The sequence below is a fragment of the Magnolia sinica genome, chromosome 14 (assembly GCF_029962835.1).
Source record: "Magnolia sinica isolate HGM2019 chromosome 14, MsV1, whole genome shotgun sequence".
Lineage (NCBI taxonomy): Eukaryota > Viridiplantae > Streptophyta > Magnoliopsida > Magnoliales > Magnoliaceae > Magnolia > Magnolia sinica.
In genome coordinates this window covers 65,238,472-65,260,983 of record NC_080586.1, presented here as the reverse complement: position 1 = coordinate 65,260,983, position 22,512 = coordinate 65,238,472, and the positions used below count along the sequence as shown (strand labels likewise).

The window sequence follows — 22,512 nt, the reverse complement described above, 5'->3', positions numbered from 1 at the left end:
GATGACCTTCTGCTTGTTGGAGATATGTGAAAATAAAAGTAATGACCTTATCTTAAGAGAAGATGGTTGGTATCAGGGCCTAACCAAATCTTCGTATTTCTCCCTCTCTTTTTTCCCTTCTGAGAGGTAACTCAGGCAAGGAGATTAATTATAGAAGGGGAAAAAAAAGAGGCAACAGAATTTTTATTTTTGACAGGAAAAAAAAAGTTTTCTAGGTGATGGTACTCCCTTAAAAATCATAGTGCATTCTGCTCTAAGCAAACTCATTTACAACAGGACAGTGAACTGAGTGTGACATGGTCTACTGTGACGTGAGAGGAAGATTATGACGGGGTCCTAGTGCTTGTGGTGTAAGAGATAGAAAAAATGGCATCAGAAGTGATTAACAACAAGCAAGATGTAATTGGGACTTGTGGAAAAAGGGTCATGGCCATGGGTGGTGCAATGAAGGTGATGCCCGACCTTAGGGAGTTAAACAATTTCTTGTGACAGTCGGAGAAATGCTCCAAGGCTATCTCACTGGAGGATGAGAGAACTAAGGTAAGGATTGCGGACTGTACCTCACCGACAAAGCAACACTATGGTGGTGCAGGCGAAGGTGGATTGAGGTAAATGAATGATCGACAATTGGGATGACTTCAAGAGGGATATCAAGAAACAGTTTTATCATGAGAATCTAGATCAACAAACAATCTTATCCTAAAAATGTTGTGTTCGGTGCAACAAAACTTGAAGCAGTTGAAGTATACAGGTTGGCATTTTCAATGCTCATGCAAGAGATCCCTGACACGCTCTAAAAGGAACTCCACTTCAACCTCATGGACAGGTTGCAACATCAGGCGCAGTGAGAACTCCAACGACGGGGCATGCAGGACGTAACTTCGACAATTTCGGCAGCAGAGATTTTGATTGAGTTCACAAGGGGTGACTCTTCCAGACCTACATCACCCAAAAGGGATGGTCATAATAAAGGTGGGGAAGAATTGGAGGACTCCAACTGCGAGGGATCTAACAGCCACCAAGTGGCAACAGTAATAGGGACATGAAGGATGCCAAGGGAAAATTGTGCGTGTACAAACCAAAGGAGCTGAAGTCATTCATTTACAATTAGCCTCACTTGGCAAGGGAGTGCCTGAAGAGACAAGCACTCAATGCCCTCATAGTGAAGCTCGAGGAGAACAAAGATGATGTCGAAGAGGAGATGAACATTGGGTCAATGCAACTCCTAAATGCTATGAAGAGCAAGAACAAGATTCAGGGAGTTCGAGTTGCTAGTTACAAGGCAAGGGAGGACGAGGGGTGAGAATCATGTTCTTGAATGCATTCCAAGTTCAAGTGCGAAGGAGGCCAAGCCACTTGGACAGGAGTTTGTGTGTAGACATACACATCAACAACATATCCAAATACACTATGGTATGCACAGGGGTGACCCACAACTTCATCTCGAGGGAGGAGACGAAGCGGTTGGATTTGACATTCGTGAAGGACATGAGCAAGATAAAGATGGTCAACTCGGAAGACAAACCTATACAAGGTGTGGCCAAGGACATGGAGCTACACAGTGGGTGGGTCGGTTTCTTTGCCATTCCGCTGGATAGGTTCAAAGTCATATTGGGCATAGATTCCCTAGGCAAGGCAAAGGCAGTTCTAATGTCCTGCCTTAGGATGCTCTAGATCACATATGAAAGGCATCCATCTATGGTACCAATGGTGCAAAAAGGGAAGGCCAGGGTAAAAACAATCTCCATGTTACAAAAAATTGAGGGAGACAAGAATAGAAAGACATATCACGACAATTGGAGGAATCAACATGGAGGATCATCAATAGGGGTTGACAAGGGTGTCAACGCAATACATGGCGGAGAGTTTCATAAACCGAGACCATCTCCAAGGAGCTTTCTAAGGGACATGTCCATTCTCTACTCACCTTGAATGCTAGAGGTTGTGTACATAGAGTGTAGAGAATTCTAGAAAATGCTAGAATCATGCAGTGTAGAAATCTCTAGAATATTCTCCAATAGAATCTTGTAAAGAGAGAATATAGAGCATTCTAAATGGTTTGTTGAATGTTCCGGGTCATTGGATGATCGACACATGGCACCATCCTAACCATCCATGTAAAGTTTCTAAATGGTTCTTGGGTCTATTCAAGGAGGGATCCTTATTGTATCCATCCTCAGAAAGCATAAGCTTTTAGAGCTCTTTAAGTAATACAAAACATTCTCCCATTTTCTGGTGTCTCTCTTGCATCCTAGTGGTTTTGGTGCATAACACTTGGTTTTACTATTGAGATATAGGCCTATTCATTCACGACATGACTGTGAGTCAAATGCCACATGGTCTATGTTCGGGGCAAGCACTTAGGCTTTGAGAAGTTGCTCTTGTTGACTCCCCTTCACCGGTCAGCCTAAAGACAAATAAGAATATCTCACCTTTTGCATTCATCATCATCATAATCATCTAAGCCTTATCCCAATTAATTGGGGTCGGTAACATAAATCTTGTTCAGCCATTTCCCTCTATCAAGGGCCAGACCTTCAATTAGATCATAGTTTATCAAGTCTTTCCTTACTACCTCCATCCATGTCTTCCTTGATGTAATTCCTATTTTGATAGGTCCAAGAGGTAAACTAATAAAGATACTTGTACTTTTTCAAGAAAACAATGAACATGAGTGGCATTTATAAGCCTACAATGCCATATATGGGAAGATTTTAGAAGATCTATGATGATTTTAGAGATTTGTGAGACTACATACAAAAATGCCACTACACATTTACAACAATGGCACAATAGCACAATTATCCCTACAACACTCCCCTCAAGGTGAGCATCTCGGGTGATGAGACAATGAACTTGTACTTGAGCCACTGTAATGCAGGGGCATTTTCACACTGGGCTCGAGTGGGGTGGCCTGTGGGATGCAGGAGCACACTTAGGGTGGGTGACCCATATGATTTGGGGCCCACGAGGGAGGTCTTGTGTTCGAGACTCCTCACCAGGGATGATTAATGCGCATTTCACACCGGGCTCGAGTAGGGTAGCCCGTGGGACGCGGAGACACACTCGGGGTGGGCGGCCCATGTGATTTGGGGCCCACGAAGGGGGTTCGGCTAAGGTCCTAACCCATGCAATGTGGGGCCTGGGCTATGAGATAAAGGGATTAATTCGTCATACATTAATAGTTCGAGCTTTTAGAGCAAGTGGCTAATTGTCCTGCATCAGAGGGAGGTCTCGTGTTCGAGACTCCTCACCGAGGGTGATTAATGCAGGGGCATTTTCACACTGGGCTTGAGTGGGGTCACCTGTGGGATGCAGGGGCACACTCGAGGTGGGTGATCCATGTGATTTGGGGCCCATGGGGGATGTCTTGTGTTCGAGATTCCTCACCAGGGGTGATTAATGCGCATTTCACACCGGGCTCAAGTGGGGTAGCCCGTGGGATGCGGGGACACACTCAAGGTGGGCGGCCCATGTGATTTGGGGCTCACGAAGGGGGTTCGGCCAAGGTCCTAACCCGTGCGATGTGGGGCCTGGGTTATGAGATAAAGAGATTAATTCGTCATACTCTAACAGTTTGAGCTTTTAGAGCAAGTGGTTAATTGTCCTGCATCACACTGAAAATGGTCCTTTGAGATATCTATGGAAGATATTGTTGAATTAGTGCAAGGTGATAAAAATCATTTGCATTCCCACAAAAACTCCTCCACAAACAAATTGATAATCAATTTGATGTCTACTACATGAATGAAAGATAGAATTAAATGCATTATATATGGGTTGAGAGTCACCAAACGAAGAAATGTGATTTGGACCAAGATAAGCACAATATAGAGTAGTTGATCATAACTATAGGACCTTCAACAATAAGTTAGCCTCACAAGCAGCAGTTTCTACGAATTGTTGAGTGTTGGGCCTTAGGGTGATTGCTCACCAACCCTTCCCTCTGTTTCTTGTATTTTGCTTTGGTTTTTTAATAAGATGCTAATTAGATCTCCCCCCACATTAAAAAATAATAATTAAAAAAATTAAAAATTTAAAATTTAAAAATTTAAAAAAAAAAAAGAGAGAAAAAAGAATTGTTTTTATGGAATAACAAAAGCGGTGGTTGGGGTTCAAAGGACTGAGGAGAAACAATATCAAGAATAGCTCTCTCTCTCTCTCTCTCACACACACACACACATGCGCGCGCGCGCGCATGCACACACACACAAAAAAAAATCTCCACTATACCCCTACTCAAAGAGGCACTTCACAAAGAGGAATGTGTTATAAAGCACAAGGATGCAGAACCACAACTCTAGGGCACAGTTACGTTTTGAAACTAAAATAAGTGAACTTCTTCCTCTCTGATTAGAGATGAAAAAAGACGAAAACGAGTGGGACTGAATGAGGAAGAGCTCTTCATGTGGTCTCACTTCATCACCATCTGAAATGTGCGAAACTTCAATTGGTGGAAGCTAGTCCATGAAGATTCTCTTTGGGACTCAAACCAGGCATAATCTAGTTGTCTATTAGAGATCCAAGACCATCAAATGCAACATGAGTTACGCGCCCGCTCACTGAGCAACAAGTTCAACATCTACTATAAAATGGAGAATCCACATCAAATAACCATGCCTCTGCTAGGCAACATGTGAAATGGCCAAGAGAGGACCTTTTTGGACATATAATCCAAGTCGACTGCTAGTGAACTTCTTAAACAACCGTTACAAGAGGTGCACCAGCGGCGAGCAAAAGTAAGGTTATTAGATACGCCCGGCAGGAAAGCCGTATTACGCAAGGCACTCACGTTTTTTGTATAGGTATGGTTTTGCAACTATAGATTGGCTGAAATGTCTCGCGGTCCCGGGACTCATTCTGACTAAAACAAGGGTTGGGTCTTTACCAACTTCAAATTCCAAAGATTTTAGGGAAGAAAAAAGAGGGGCATTCATACAATTGAACTAACGATGCTGGGTCTGCTTGATCCATCGGTTCTATCGATGTCTTCCTTTGCTTATGGCTCAGAGATCCAATAACATCATTGTTAGTTGGGCTGGGGTAACATAGAGGGCTATCATAGTCAGGTGCAAAGCAATTGCCCCCTATTTGTAAAGTAACTCTCTTCCTATTTAGGGGGTTGAGCGAGAAATGGCTCCTCCCTCACCTCTCAATCCTTACCATCTTTATCAATGAAGTGAGGCCAATATATCAGACTAATCATCAAGCTCAGACTTGATAGGGCGCTTGCGCTTACGTTTTTTAGCTAGATACTCTTCTTAGTTAGTGTTTCTTTTAGCCCTTATTCACATTATTTAATACATTGAATGGTGCGGAGCGGGTTTATGTTTATCCCGACTGCCACCTTCAGGCCTATGTGGACGGGTAGCTGGATAGGTTTGAGGAAGCGAAGGAAAGCTGTTTGGCAGAACGGAAGACAGCCTCAAAATGTGACACGCAAGAACCACTTCTGAACAAGAGCGATTGAAGCACAGAACGAGCCCTTAAAACGTTGTAGCAACGAGTTAAAGGAACGACTTATTTGGAATGACGTGCCAAGTTTCTAGCAAGGAACAAAAACAACTTGTAATGCATTGATAAAAAAAATTTATACCCACTTTATCACCTTGGATGTCCATACTTCCCTACAACAATAAGTCAAAAGGCTCCAAATAATTCATCCCACCAAGATTTAGAATGTTTCTTTATCATAGCAAGACGGTTTTACAAGAAGTTCCAACAGTAACCAAACACTTACCAGGACAAGTCAAATAATCATAGCAGTATCTTAGACAAACATTAATAAACACGATTATAGGTACTGAAGTGGTTGTATTTAGAGAAGTTACATACCCCTTGGTAGAAACCAACTGCACCACCATTGTACACCAACAAAATTAGGTTTCCCCGTTCATAAATGTGTGCCAAAGGAAGATAGGAAATATAACTGTCCAATGCAACAGATGACATCAAATAACCAGAAGCTGGCATTGGAACATGATAGCAGTTACTAAAGAGGAGAAAACAAGCACCATTTGTCAATGCGTAAAACCATATTCAACAAGAACTTACACATCTGAAGGGAAGAATTTCATACAAAGACTAGAACCAGCAACACTTGCAATCAAGTTTCCATGAGTCAATACGACACCCTAACAAGTCAACCAAATCAACAGCAGAAATTGCTACAACTAGACCAAAGATCTGATTTTACAAGACCATTTCTACAATACCTTTGGGGTGCCAGTCGTGCCACTTGTATAGCAGATGGTTGCAATATCTTCAGGTTTTGGAGCGCAGAACTGCTGAAGATTACTGTTTCCCTGAAATGAAATCACCCAGTAGTGAAAACACTGAGATAACATTGCCAAACCTCAAATTTCACTAGATTCTATAAATTCAACTATTATCCAGTTTGAAGCCATGCACATTAAGTAGAGATATACAGCAATGGGGCAATCTTGGTGGTTTTTCTGGTCTGATCATAATCAAAGACTCCTATGCTGTGGAGGCCACTGTCTTTCTGCAAGCTGTTAAAGTGGGGTCCTAGAATTCAATCTCTTCCCACAGATAATCGTTGGGGACTCCCCCAACACTACCTTGTGGACAGTCTAAAGGGTGCCCTTGGAGGGAATGAATCTGTTGTAAGAAGCTTTCGACCTATGTGATCAGCATCCTGTATCATTTTCCAATGCCCCTAGAGAAGCAAACGATGAGGCAGGCTGGCTCACCCAGAGATGTGCTATTAGCTCCATTCTTCATGTGGAAGATAGAAGCTGAGAGGAATGTTGTTTTATTTTCGCTATCAGTGTAATTGGTTCTTGTATGTTGGTGTTTGGTTAGGGGCGATGTAGTTTAGCCTGTTCATATTCTAGTCTTTTTTGCATATCTTTTGACAAAATTTTGGTCTGTTCATCAAATATACACAAGGGTTGTAGCCAAAATATGATTAGAGTTTAAGGTGTAATAACCTTGAATTTTACTATGCATACATAATTACATAACTTCGCACATGTGCATTCACTCACTCTTCCCCATTTGTTTCTTCTCCTCCTTGCATGATCCAAGGCAAGAGGTGGCAAGCCACCTAGGACGGCCTAGTGGGCCCAAAATCTTGGATGTGTGGTAATGATACTAAGATCAACTCACTAGAACATGTGTTTATGATGCTTAAATCGGTCCACTCGGATGTGTGGTAATGGTGCTGAGATTAGCCCGCTAGAACATGTGTTTATGATGTTTAAATCAATCCACTCAGATGTGTGGTAATGATGCTAAGATCAGCCCACTAGAACATGTGTTTATGAGTGTGTGTGGTAATTATGCTAAGATCAGCCCACTGAACCTGTGTTTATGATGCTTAAATCAGTCCACTTGGATGTGTGGTAATGATGCTAAGATCAGCCCACTAGAACATATGTTGATGATACTTAAATCAGTCCACTTGGACATGTGTTAACGATGCTTAATTCAATCCACCAGAACATGTACTTACGATGCTTAAACCAGTCCACTTGGACATATATTTATGATGCTTAAATCAGTCCACTTGAATGTGTGGTAACATGGTGTAGTAACAAGAAATCCCCACTACCGAGATCAGATGGAGAAGGGGTGTAACGAGCATACAACGTGTGTTACGATAAAAGGGGTTTCCTATCATTGGGTCGGGTTGGGTGAGCACGTTGGGTATGCAATAGGTTCCCACTACCAAGGTCGGATAGTGATTGGGAAAGTTTTGGCCAACTAGTGTAAAATAGCCCTAGTTGTTCAATGAAGTTAACCGTACTAAGATGTGTTAGCTATTGCATTCATAAGCATTACATTCATAATTATCTTACATGCATAGTTTTATACATTTTTCCCAAATGAACATGTTAATCGCGATTAACTGTAATAAGATGTGTTTAAGTATCTCACATGCATAGAGATGTACTCACTGGGCTTATTAAGCTCATCCAAGTTGTATTTAATCTTTAGGAAAAGTTAATCCGCAGGACGTGAGGATATTTTACCCAGTTTATTTTTGGAAGCATTTATTGTAATATTTTGTATTGTGAACAAGTATTGTTTTACAAGCTCGAATGGTTATTAAGGTTGATGCTGGTTACCATTAGTTAAATGTTGTAATGATTGAATGAGTAGTTGTGTACTTAGTACTAAATTGTAACACCCTGATTTTTCTCAGTGTCCAGCAGCACGTCTATACACCTGTCTCGATTACCTGCTCGTAGGCAACCTTTGTGGCCGTTGTAGTGCCTCAGTACGCTCACATCTCTTTCGCCCATGAGTGCGCATCGTACGGAGCCCTAGAGCAGAACTCGAGTGTCCATGCGTAGTACGCACCCAAGTGACTCGAACCCGAGACCTCGAAACCCCCATCATTTCGACAGCCATGTCACCCTGATCGCAGAGGTATCATCCGTTCATCTATGCGGCACTCCGTTAGTGGGATACGTTGCGAAGAACCCAAGAGCACAAGTGTGCGAAGACCCGCACATACAAACACCTCATATGGGCATGGGCCCATTTCAAGAAGCCCATTCCATGCCTTAGTGGAGTACGTCAACACTCCACTCACTTATCCCACACCTCACCATGATGCCGTGGTCCACTCACAACACAAGCACATGATACCTCACCCCACTCACACCACATGCACATTATCCACGTGACCCTCACCCCACCACACCACATGCATATTCTCCCTGCGACACGTCACCCTCCCATGCATGAGCCATGGCCATGGCCATGCAATGTCAACATACCCCACTAACTAGCTAACCTAAGTAAACTAACCCCTCCCCTAACCTAGGGTTATCTCTTTACACAAAAGAGGGCTAACCAAGGTGATTAGCTATTTCTAAAAAGAAAATTTCCAAAGAATGAGAGGGAAAATGAGAGAGAGAGGAAGTGGGCCACCATTGGGAGAGGAAGATCCAAGTTATTCAACCTAAGGTGGTTAGATCTATCCCTTTATTTCTTTCTTTCTTTTTGCATGTTAAAGTGGGCTCCACCATGAGATTATGGTGGTGTTTGGGTGACCCCTAACCACATCCATGTGGGCCACACCTTTGAGGATTTATGGGAAGGAAATCCCTTCGATGAAGCATGGGAATGAAATCCAACATTGAATCCCATGGAGGCCCACTTCTGTGTATGTGTTTTTTACATGTTTCTCTTTTACTTTGATTGTGTTTGTGGGGCCAAAATTTTGTGTGATGATAGTATACTTGATAGAGAATGTATGTACCAAATTTAGGGTTAATCCAATCTGTCTAACCTATTCATCCGATTTATGTAATGTAGACCATGTTTGATGTCTAGTGCAGCGGTCAACACCAACACCCTTCTGAACAACCTAGATTTATGGTACCCATAAGATCCAATTGGGCCCAAATTTTGTGTGATGATAGTATACTTGACAAAGAATGCATGTACTAAATTTGGGGCCAATCCGATTGGTCTAACCCTTTCATTTGATTTATGTAATTCAAACCATGTTTGTGTCCATTGCAGTGGTCAACATTGATACCCTTCTAAACGGCCCAGATTTATGGTATCCACAGAGATCTAATTGAGCCCAAATTTTGTGTGATGATAGTTTCCTTCATAGGGCATGTACATTCCAAATTTGGAGTCAATCCGATTTGTCTATCCTATTCATCCAATTTATGCAATTTGGGCCAGGTTTGTTGTCCAGTGCAGTGGTCAACACTAACACCCTTCTAAATGGTCTAGATTTAGGGTACCACAGAGATCCAATTAGGCCCAAATTTTTTCTAGTGATATTAGACTTCATATAGCATGCATGTACAAAAATTTGGGGTCAATCCGATCTGCTTAACATATTCATCCAATTTATGCAACTTGGACCATGTTTGTTGTCTAGTGCAATGGTCAGCATTGACACCCTTCTGAACGACCCAGATTTATGGTATCCACAGATACCTAATTGGGTCCAAATTTTGTGTGATAATAGTATACTTGATAGGGAATGTATGTACCAAATTTGGGGTCAATCCAATCTGTCTAACATATTCATCCAATTTAGGCCAAGTTTGTTATCCAGTGCAATGGTCAACACTGACACCCTTCTAAACGGTCCAAATTTAAGGTATCCACAGAGATCCAATTAGGCCCAAATTTTATATGATGATAATATACTTGATTGAGAATATATGTACCAAATTTGGGGTCAATCTGATCTAACTCCTTCAGCCGATTTATGCAATTCGAACCATGTTTGTTGTCTAGTGCAGTGGTTAGCACCGACACCCTTCTAAATGGCTCAGATTTGTGGGGTCCACAGATATCCAATTAATCCCAAAATTTGTAGGATGAAAGTAGACTTTATAAATCCTGTATGCACCAAATTTGAGGCCAATCCGATCTGTATAACCTCTGATGTGGGCCCCACCATGATGCTTGTTTGCGATTCAACCTATCCAAATGATCACACAGACCCGGACGAAGGAACCATACAAATATCAGCTTGTCCTAGAAGTTTTGTGGGACCCACTGACAATGGGCCCCACTGTGATGTTCACATGCGATCCGAACATTCACAAGGTTAATTCTACTAAGCTGGACTGAAAACATAAATATTAGTTTGATCCAAAACTTGGTGGGGTGGGCCACATCGTGAAACCCACTTTATATACACACGTCGGATTATTATGGCAATTGGTCCAACCGTGGGCCCCACCTTGATTATTATGCTTGGGCAATGAGGCCCACATTCATGTATGTGATTATACTTGCGCAGTCATAACTGCGGGCCCCTTTCAATGGGAGTGTTGGCCTTTTGAACATCCTGATTCCGGCGTACATAATGGAACTGTCAATGTGGACCCTATCACGGGATGTGTGTCAACCGTTGATTCAGCCCATTGAAGTTAGGCATTAAATGCCAATTTTTGGATCACACTTGACATTTAGACTGGCCGCATAGTTAGCCACTTGAAGCGAATAATGATGTTTGGTTATGTTGATGTGTGGTTATGGTGATGATGATATTTGTGATTTTATAGTTCATTCGGCCCATTTGGAATGTTGTAATGTAATAATTATGTATATAGTTAATTATCAATTGTTTATTGGGCTTTGGGAGAGCCGGGGCATTTTCACACTAGGCTCCAGTGGGTTGCTTGTGGGATGCAGGGGCACACTCGGGGTGGGCGGCCTATGTGAGGCGGGTGGTTCGTGTGAGGTGGTACCCATGTGATTTGGGGCCCACGAGGAGGGTTCGGCCTAGGTCCTAACCCATGAGATGTGGGGCCTAGGCTATGAGACAAAGGGATTGATTCGCCATGCTCTAACAGTTCGAGCTTTTAGAGTAAATGGTCAATTGTCATGCATCAAATTGGTATCAGAGCGGGAGGTCTCGTGTTCGAGACTCCTCACCGAGGATAATTAATGCCAGGGCATTTTCACACCGGGCTCAAGTGGGGTTGCCTGTGGGATGCAAGGGCACACTCGGGGTGGGCGGCCCATGGGAGGCGGGTGGGTCTGTGAGGTGGTACCCATGTGATATGGGGCCCACAAGGGGGGTTCGGCTGAGGTCCTAACCCATGAGATGTGGAGCCTGGGCTATGAGATAAAGGGATTGATTCACTATGCTCTAACAGTTCGAGCTTTTAGAGCAAGTGGTTAATTGTCATGCATCAGCTTGCCTATCGGGCATTGTGAAAGACCACTTTTTTGTGAGCCTTGTGAGAGTCCACTTGTTCATGGGCCTTGGAAATTCCCACTTGCTTACAGGCTTTGTGGAAGCCCACCAAAGGACTTAGGCCCATAACCAATTGAATGAATGATTTATATATTGATTTTCTAATGGTAGGATAGTACGTGCTTCTTGAATACATCTGGCATTAGCATAGCATGTCCATGCATGCATCCCCGGAAAGATGAAGAACTGGAACTTTGGGATCCTACGGGATAAAATATATATTGTGGCCCCCCATGTCGATCATATTACGACCCCCTGTGTTGGTCGAGTGGAGATATTATTGTGGCCCCCCGTGTTGGTCGAGTGGATATGTGGCCCTCATGTTGGCCAATGAAATATGTGACATGATAATAGGCGCTCGTGTTGGTCAGTGAAATATGTGACATGATAATAGGCCCTTAGGTTGGCTAGTTAAATATGAGACATGATAATAGGCCCTCGTGTTGGCTAGTGAAATATGTGACATGATGATAATAGGCCCTTGTGTTGGCTAGTGAAATATGCGACATGATAATAGGTCCTCATGTTGGCCAGTGAAATATATGACATGATGATAGGCCCTTGTATTGGCCAAGTGAAATATGTGACATGATAATAGGCCCTCATGTTGCCCAAGTGAAATATGTGATATGGCATTAAGCCCTCATGTGGACAAGTGGATTATACGTTGCATTATATGATTGTTAGGCGGCCCATCTAAGTGATTAGGTGTCGGACCTGAGGGTTGCCGGGTGGCCCATCGTATTCCCCCGATGTAGTGGCAAGACCCAAGGAGTAGTATGGATACTTGATGACAGCCCTCGTGCTGGTCTAACCAAATTCATGGATGGCTAGATCTAGACTTGGAACCATACGGATGCCTTGGGAGACGTAGGAGTAACCTTCTAATGTGAAGAAGCCTCACTTTCCAGCTTAGGGAAGCAATTAGTCCCTAGGGTATGATCAGTGTTTGAAGTATCGCTATTGCTACAAGTTTCGTTAATCGGGGATACGGAAACAATATCAATATCGCCGATAACCAGAAATGTGAGAAAACATGGGGAAAACGGTGAAATTTTCAATGAAACTTCAGGAGATGCTAAAATACACATATTTGCATATTTATGAATAAAAAATTTGCAAAAAGAATGTATACACAATAAGTTTCCATTTAATGGGGTCTTAAAAGCATGTGTCGTTGTAAGAAACAACCTAAACATCCCATCCATCCCATTTAACCATCCGATCATCCATCGATATTGCAGAATATCAACAACTCATGATATTTTGCAAAGAAATCATCAACAACAGGAAAGGAAACAAAAGTTTTTGGTCTTGATATTGCACATGTTGTGATGTAGGACGGCCTAATCCAACCCTAAATGAATGTGGTATTTGAAAGGGGCAGATTTATGCAATCTTTAACAAAGAATAAAAAAATCTGCTTTATACATCATAAACACAAGAAGGAAATAAGGAGAATGCAGCAATGATCATGGCCATCCATCACAAACACATTATATTGAACCTTAAACTCTAAATTTAGTTGGATCCGGCGAAAGATAGGACTTTCGTCTTGCAATAGGCCCGTTTAACGATCCAAGTGGATTTTCTAATCCAGGAAATAGGAATATTCTAGATTGGGAAATTTGGAAATTTTAAGAAAAAAAATTTGTTGGTTCTTCAAATCTAAGGCCTTGGGTGATAGGATTTGAAGAATGTCAAAATATATAAATGTGGGGATGAAAATCTTCCAAGATCTAAATATTTGGGTTGAAAAGAAAAGGGATCGACTTTTAGATCTAGAGAATTTAGAAGAAAATGAAGAAAAAAGGTTTAAAGAAGAGAGCACCTTGAGAAAAGAAAGAAGGAGAGAGAAGAAGAAGAAGAAGAGAAATCACTTCCCTGGGCCTCACACCCTCTTCCAATCACTAGAAGTCAAAGACAGTATCATATGGTCTTAAAGAAGCAAAAGCTCTCTCTCTTTTCATAAACATAACATAGCATTCTTAGGTTTAGGGCAAAACACCCTTATAAATTAGTAATTACACTAAATGACCAAAATACCCTTACTTAAAAAAAGTTCCAAAAAAAGAAATTTGCACAAAAAAATTATGTGCGCACTATCTCAAAACTCAAATAAATAAAATATTCCTAAGATAAACTCAAATCCAAGATGACCAATGGGCCCCAATGATAACGCAATGAAAGTGGGCCACGACGATCCAATGGTCTGATCACACCATCATCGCAACTTACACATGTTACGAACACATGTATAAGGTTTTCAACCTCTAAAGACCCGACCTGCACCCGTCATCCAACCACATTGACACAGGTAACACACGCCTCCTACGTTGATATACTTTGAATGGTTTGGTGTCCGCATCAACTCCCCTCGGCTGAGAAGAGCTCGACTCCGGCAAGATAAAACTCTTGTGACTTTCTAACAAATCTGGATCTAGCCTCTGCAACTCCGCTTCCGTCAACCATGTACAGTCGGATGATGGTCCGTTCTTCCACTTCACCAAGTACCTCTGAAATCCACCGTCTCGAGTGGAAACAATATGCTCATCCACAATTCCTTCAATTTCTTCTCTTTTCTTAGGTATAGTGGGCATAGGCGGTATAGGTTGGAAAGAAAATTCAGAAATTGGCCAATGGTTTGGAACAAAATTAGGGTCTATGGGATGGCTTGAACAAGGGATTAGATCCTCCACATTGAATGTTGAACTAATCCCCATGCGAGGTGGAAGATTTATCACATACGCATGGGACCCAATCTTTTTCAGAATCTTAAATGGCCCAGCACTGCGTGCTTGTAACTTCTTAACGGTACCATGTGGGAACCATTCTGGCCTCATCCTAACCATTATACATAATCACCCTCATTAAACTCTTGAATTCTACGATGTAAGTCAGCTGATATTTTGTATCGTTCATTACTAGCATTTATCCGCCTCCTAAAATGTGATGGGAGAATGTATTAGCTGACTCTGAGGGCCTCTAGGTGACTGACATAGGTAACAAATCTATGGGTAGTCTAGGTTTGTAACCAGTAACAATCTTGAATGGACTCATACCCGTAGACCTATTAATTGAACCGTTATATGCAAACTCAACGACTGGTAAGACTAAGTCCCAAGTTTTAATGTGTTCACCCACTAAACATCGTAGTAGGTTTTCGAGACTTCGATTCACAGCCTCAGTTTGGACATCAGTTTGAGGATGGTAGGCAAACGAGAACTGGAGTTTCGTGCCCATCATGTGCCATAATGTCTTCCAAAAATAACTAGTAAACTGGACATCCCTGTCAGACACCATGGTCTTAGGCAAACCATGTAATCGAACCACCCCCTCAAAGAAAATCTTGGCTATGTTGGACGCATCCGAGGTTTTTAAACATGGGAGAAAGTGGGCCATTTTTGAGAAACGGTCCACGACCACAAAAATGGAATCATGCTTTTTAATTGTCTTGGGAAGAAGCCCAAGCACGAAATCCATACTGATGTCTTGCCACGGTGCATGTGGCTTGGCAATGGCATGTACAATCTAGTATTCTGTTTTTTCTGTTTTGCTAGTTGATATGTTCGACATTGCCCTAAAATTTTGGCTACATCTCCTTGAGACTTGCCCAGTAAAATCTATCCTCCACTAGGGCGATGGTCTTAGCTCGACCAAAATGGCCAGCTATACCTCCAGCATAAAGCTCCCAAACAAGGAAATCCCGGAGGGAAGTACGGGGAATACAAGTCGGTCTCATTTGAAAAGGAAGCCATCTTTGAGCCCGAACTCACTCGAACTAAACTGGTCACTTAAGAGTGACACGTATGTTCCCCCAAAATCTGGACACATGGGATACTCATCTTTCAATTGCTCATACCCGACAACTTCTACACTTAAGGAGTTGAGCAATGTCACTCTCCTTATAAGGGCATCGGCTGGTTTGTTCTCGATCCCGGCTTTATGTTTCAGGAAAAATGAATATTCCTGAAGAAACGCTACCAACTTGGCATGCCTTGGGTTGAGCTTCTTTTGGGAATTCAAATACCTCAAAGCGTCGTAATAAAAAAACAAGACAAATTCTTGCGGTAAAAGATAATGACGCCAATGACGTAGCAACTACACTACCGCATAAAATTCTTTGTTATAGTTGGAATACCCTTGTTTCACCTCATTCAGTTTCTCACTAAAATAGGCAACTGGATGACCCTCTTGGCTCAATACTCCTATACCTACGCCTAAAGCATCACACACTACTATAAAGACTTTAGAAAAATCTAGAAGATACATGACGGGAACCTCTATCATCTTGCCCTTAACATGTTTGAACGCCTTAGCTGAGGCCTTAGACCATATAAACTCTCCATTTTTAATGCAATCAATAATGGGACCATAATAGTGTTAAATCCTCCAATGAACCGATGATAAAATGTGTCTAAGCAATGAAAGCTTCTCATATCATATATGTTCCATGGTTCAAGCCAGTCAACTATGGCCTTGACTTTTTCTGGATCTGCTCGCATCCCTGCAGACGACACTATGAGCCCTAAGAAGACAACCCTATCAGACATGAACGAACATTTCTTAAGGTTTGCACATAACATCTCTGCCCTAAGGACACTACAAACTTGCCTCAAGTGGTCGAGATGCAGCAGTGGTACTATATATGAGTATGTCATCAAAATAAACCACTAAGAACTTCCCCATGAAGAGTCTCAAAACCTGGGTCATCATACGCATAAAAGTATTGGGTGCATTAGTCAAGCCAAAGGGCATGACCAACCACTCATACAACCCATCCTTCGTCTTGAAGGTTGTCTTCCACTCATCTCCTGGGCGTATGCGTATCTAGTGATACCCACTCTTAAGGTCTATCTTGGAAAAAATGGTGGACCTGGCCATCATGTCTAACATATCATCAAGCCTCGGTATCAGAAACCGATACTTGATCCTGATCTTATTAATGGCCCTACTGTTCACGCACATCCATCATGTACCATCTTTCTTAGGTGTTAATAGTGTTGGTACGGCACACGGACTCATGCTTTCCCGGATGAAACCCTTTCGCAGGAGCGCATCTACCTGCCTTTCTAACTCTACATGCTCTGCAAAGTTCATCCTGCAATGAGGAAGGTTCGGTAAAGTAGACCTCGGGATGAGATCAATGGCATGCTGAATGTCCCGCAATAGTGGAAGCTCATCTGGTAAATCATCAAGGAATACATCACTGTACTCCTCTGGAACCAAGGTCACCTCAATGGGCAACTCTACATGAACCTTTGGTGTAACTTCTCTAGCAATTAGGGCGTACACCGTTGAATCATCCCCAGTCTCTTTCTCAAACTCTTTTACATTTATGATATATAGAGACTTCGGATTGGATCTCCTCTCTTCTTACCTTAACTCACTCGTTTTCACATCCCTAGCCTTGTCCGTGGGGCTCTTGGGTGGCAACAAATTAATCTTGATTTTCTTGCCCTCATGTGTGAATATATACACAATCGAGTGACCAAAAATCATGACATCTCTATCATATAACCACGGCCTCCCGAGAATGATGTGGCCTACATCCATAGGCAGAACATCACACCACAACATGTCTTTATATGAACCGATCTAGATGGGAACTAAACATTGTTGGGACACGGGCATAGAAGATTTGTCAACCCAAGAAACCTCGTAGGGTTGAGGGTGTGGGACGGGCTTCAAACCCAAACAAGCGATTGTGCTAGCTAAGACCACGTTGGTGCAACTACCACTATCCACGATGACTTCCCAATTTTTATCACCACTTTTGATAAATGTGTAGAAAATTGTGCTTCTGCGCCAATCATCACTCTCTTTGGCCTGCACTAAAGCACATCTAACTACGGCTAGTGGTGCAACCTTTGGTTCTTCTTCTTTATAATCACTAGCACCTATCTCTAGGTGATATTCCTCAACTTCATAATCACCCATGCCGTTCGCATTTCCATTTGACTCACCTATGACTAAGGCTTTCCCGCGAGTCTTTGCCATGCACTGGTATGCGAAATGACCTGTACCTTCGAACTCATAACATCTCAAGTGACTATCACTGTCAAGATTGGCACCAAGGACACCTTTGCCCTTATCATTCTTAGGCTTAGGCGGTGCACTAGCCTACACCCTAGACCGACTTCCAACATTAGGTTTTTTAAAAGACACGGGGTGTCCCCACCTCTTTTTTGAAGTGAGAGTAATCCCTGCGGATACGCAATCACCCACAACCACATGTATCAGGTAAAGCCAAGGAGGGGAATCGAACCCTCACCTATAAGGAGCAAACCTATAGTGAAGACCATTCGCCCAAACCTCATTGGGTTACTTCCAACATTAGGTTTGGTTGCCTGAAAACCAAATCTAACATTTAGAGTCTTGAGACGCAAAGCATCTCGTGATAGGAGACTTTAGGTAATGCTCTAACTCCTATACAACTTGGTATGCCTGATCCAAGTCACCCACTATATGAGTTATAAGCTTACGCTGCAGATCCATACAAAGACCCACCTTGAAACGCGCTAGCGTCACTAAGGGATCCTCCTGAATATCACACCGCGTCATGTACTCAAATTTTGCGATGTAATCTGTAACTAACATAAATCCTTGGCGTAATGTTTGCCACTGATTTAGGAGCTTTTGATGGTAAGAGAGAGGAAGATATTTTTCCTTTAATAGTTCCTTCATCTCGACCCAATGCCCGACTGGGACACCTCCCGATCTCTCGATCTTACGCTCCATATTTGTCCAAAACAATTTAGTTTGACCCACAAGCTTCATCTTTGCAAACCGCACTTGTCGATCCTCAGACATCTCATACCATTCGAAATAATGGTTCATGTCCCCTAACCAATCAAGGAATGCCTTTGGGTCAAGCCGCCCATCAAAACTAGGAGCATCTACTTTAACACTCTTTAAGATCCTCTCATCAGCATCATAACGGTCTTGATACTCAACTGCGGGCTGCGGATTTCATGCCCCTCCACGGCCTACTCTTCGGCCATGTGCTCCACGACCTTTACCACGATTTCATACCCATTCCTCGACTACTCCCCTTACCTGAGATTGTTCATCCCCTCCGATGTCGGAGATTTCTCTTAGGAATGCTTCTATCTGATCCATACAGGTGTTCGTGTTCCTAGATTGTGCCTCAATGGCGGCAAAACGTTGGTTGACCGTGTTCATCATCTCAGTCAACTGCTCCATATAAACCAAACCCTCTACTAGTCCGAGTGGGCATACACTATAAGACTCAACTTAGGTTTCCTAAAACACAACTCTAGTAGACTTTTGACACAAGACTATCGATACTGATGATCCTAGCCTTCAGAATGATGCAAATGTGGGAAATTTCAGATCTGGACTCTAAATATGATGCAAATATGAAAATTTTATATCTGGATCTATATGTTATGCATGAAATGCTAGAAAAATAAAAATATAGACCCCAGATAACTCAATCTAAGACGACCCAATGCAAGATCCAAGTCTCTGGTACCAAAAATTGATGTAAGACGACCTAATCCAACCCTAAATGAATGTGGTATTTGAAAGAGGTGGATTTATGCAATCTTTAACAACAAATAAAATAAAAAATAAATTTAAAAAAATCAACTTTATACACAATAAACACAAGAAGGAAATAAAGAGAATTCAGCAATGATCATGGCCATCCATCACAAACACGTTGTATTGAACCTTAAAATCTAAATTTAGTCAACTCCGGCGAAAGATAGGACTTTCGTCTTGTAATAGGTCCATCTAACGATCCAAGTGAATTTTCTAGATTGGGAAATCTGGAAATTTCAAAAAAGAAAAATGATGGTTCTTCAAATCTAAGGCCTCGGGTCATGGGATTTTGAAGAATGTCAAAATAGGTAAATGTGGGGATGAAAATCTTTCACGATCTAAATATTTGGTTGAAAAGAAAAGGGATCGGCTTCTAGATCTAGAGAATTTAGAAGAAAATGAAGAAAAAAGGTTTATAGAAGAGATTACCTTGAGAAAAGAAAGAATGAGAGAGAAGAAGATGAGAAATCACTTCCATGGGCCTCACGCCCTCTTCCAATCACTGGAAGTCGAGACAGTAGCGTCTAGTCTTGAAGAAGCAAAAGCTCTTTTTCTTTTCACAAACATAATATAGTATTCTTAGGTTTCGGGCAAAACACCCCTATAAATTCATAATTACACTAAATGACCAAAATACCCATACTTAAAAAAACTTTCAAAAAAAGAAATTTGCACAAAAAATTGTGCGCACACTATCTCAAAACTCGAATAAATAAAATATTCATAAGATAAACTCAAATCCAAGATGACTAAGGGGCCCCAATGATAGCGCAATGAAAGTGGGCCGCGATGATCCAATGGTCCGATCACAACATCGTCGCAACTTACACATGTCATGAACACGTGTAAGGTCTTCAACCTCTAGAGACCCGACCCATATCCATCATCTAACCACATTGACACAGGTAACGCACACCTCCGGCATTGATATTAGGGTTGTACACGAGCCAAGCTAGCTCGAAAAGCTCGCTCAGCTCAGCTCGATCTAGCTCGGCTTGAACAACGACTCGAGACAAGCCAAGATTCATATGACCCAGCTTGTTCTGAAAACGAGCCAAGTTCGAACATAGTGGAGTTTGACTCGACTTGACTCGAACTCAGCGCGAAGCTCGAGGTCATATGTGTGTGTGTGTAGAGTAATGGTCTCCTGCGAACCATACCGCAAGGAATTTATGTGCGAGCCTTCATGTAAGCCGTAAGATGAGGAGAGCGGCTGGGATTCAGCTGCATTGAGAGAGGGAGAGTCTTAAAAAAAAGACTCTCCTACACTCACGGAGAGACTCTTGAAATTGCAAGCGGATTTCATGCGAAAGCCTTTCGTTGGAAGATCCTGCGCAAGAATTCTGTGGGGCCCACTATGATGTTTGTTATAAATCCAACCCATCCATCCGTTTTTTGAAATCATTTTAGGACATGCGACCAAAAATGAGGAGGATCCAAAACTTAAATGGGCCACATGAGAGGAAACAGTGGGGATTTAGCGACCACCATTGAAACATTCATATGGCTACAAAAGTTTTTGTATCGGTTTAAATTCCCGGTGTTTTCATTTCATCTCAGTGAAAATGACCTTATAAACAGTTTGTATGGAATATAAACATCAAGGTGGAGCCTAGGAAGTTTTCAATGGTAAGCATTCCTTTCCCCAATGTTTCATCTCGTATGGCCCACTTGAGTTTTGAATCCTCCTCATTTTTGGTATAATGTCCTAAAATGATATCTAAAAACGAATGGACTAGTTGGATTTCACACAAACATCACAATGGGCCCCTCACAGAATCCTTGCCCAGGATCTTCATGAGAAAGGATTTAGCAAGAAATCTGCGTCCCCTGGAATTGGAAAACAGATTGGCTACTCCCCTGCCACCGGCCAATGGCGGGTGGTCAGTGCTATGTGGGCCCCACCATGATGTATGTGTTTCATCTATGCCGTCCATCTGTTTTTCTAGATCATTTTATGGTATGAGACCAAAAATGGGGTATATGCCAATCTCAAGTGGACCACATTACAAGAAACAGTGTTGAATGGATGTCTACCATTAAAAAAATTTTAGGGGCCATAAAAGTTTTGGATCAAGATGATCTTTGTTTTTTCCTTCATATGGGTCTGTATGACCTAATCAACAGATGGGATGTCAAATAAACAGTACAGTGGGGCCTAAGATGATTTTAATGGTGGATATCCAATCAGTATTGGTTTCCTGTGGTGTGGTCCATCTGAGATTTATATTCCTCTCATTTTTTAGATCAAGCCCTAAAATGATCTTTAAAAATGGATGAATGGAATGGATGAAACACATACATCATGGTGGGGCCCACAGAGCACCGACCGCTAGCCATTGGGCTAGTGGCAGGGGAGTAGCCAATCTGTTTCCCATAATAAGAGTAACACCGGATGCGGATTAGATATTGAGAATGACTGACGTCACTAAGCTCTGTGGGCCCCACCATGATGTATGTGTTGTATCCAAACCATCCATCTATTTGGAGTGATCATTATATGGCATGAAACAAAGAATGAGGTAGATCTAAAGCTCAAGTGGACCCCATCACAGAAAACAGTGGGGACAGTGAAACTCACCGTTGAAACATTTCTAGTGCCCACCATGATGTATTTTTGAGATCCAAACTGTTCATAAGTTAACATAGAGATAGAGGAAGTGAAAACACAAATAAGCTTGATCGGAAACTTCTATGGCCCCTATAAACGGTTTGGATGGAATATAAACAACAAGATGGAGCCTAGGAAAGTTTCAACGGTAGGCATTCTTTTCCCCACTGTTTCATCTCGTATGGCCCATTTAAGTTTTGGATCCTCCTCATTTTTGGTCGCATGTCTTAAAATGAGCTAGAAAAAAGGATGGACCTATTGGATTTATTACAAACATCATAGTGGGCCCCACCCAAAATCCTTGCACGGGAACTTCCTGCCAAAGGCTTTCAAGGGAAATCCGCCTCCTACGGTGAGTGTAGAAGAAATCGGATTGCCTATTGAGTTACTCAATACACTCTTATCGTACTGAGTAAACTCTGTTGGGCCCACCGTGAATGTATGTGGCTTATCCAAACTGTTCATCCGTTTTCCCAGCTCATTTAAGTGGTTGAAACCAAAATTGAAGCACATTCAAAGATCAAGTGTACCATAGCATAGGAAACAATAGGAATAATGATTTCCACCGTTGAAACCTTGATAGGCCCCACAGTGATGTTTATTTATCATCCAACCTGTT

At 42.1% G+C, this 22,512-nt stretch overlaps 1 protein-coding gene across 6 annotated transcripts in view; it reads right to left on the bottom strand.

Annotated features, from left to right (window-relative positions):
• The window catches only part of LOC131226002 (long chain acyl-CoA synthetase 6, peroxisomal-like), a 93,138-nt gene that overhangs the window by 15,517 nt on the left and 55,109 nt on the right, over positions 1-22,512 (bottom strand). For 5 of the 6 annotated variants that reach the window (XR_009161625.1, XR_009161626.1, XR_009161624.1 and 2 more), the window contains 3 exons: positions 6,216-6,305; positions 6,055-6,134; positions 5,836-5,929 (listed from right to left, as the gene is read on the bottom strand). Coding sequence is in view for 3 of the 6 variants with exons in the window: in XM_058221633.1 (XP_058077616.1) it covers positions 5,836-5,929; positions 6,055-6,134; positions 6,216-6,305 (264 nt within the window). In the remaining 3 variants the exon portion in view is untranslated. The remainder of the gene's footprint in view (positions 1-5,835; positions 5,930-6,054; positions 6,135-6,215; positions 6,306-22,512) is intronic. The other variant, XM_058221634.1, reaches the window with a different exon arrangement.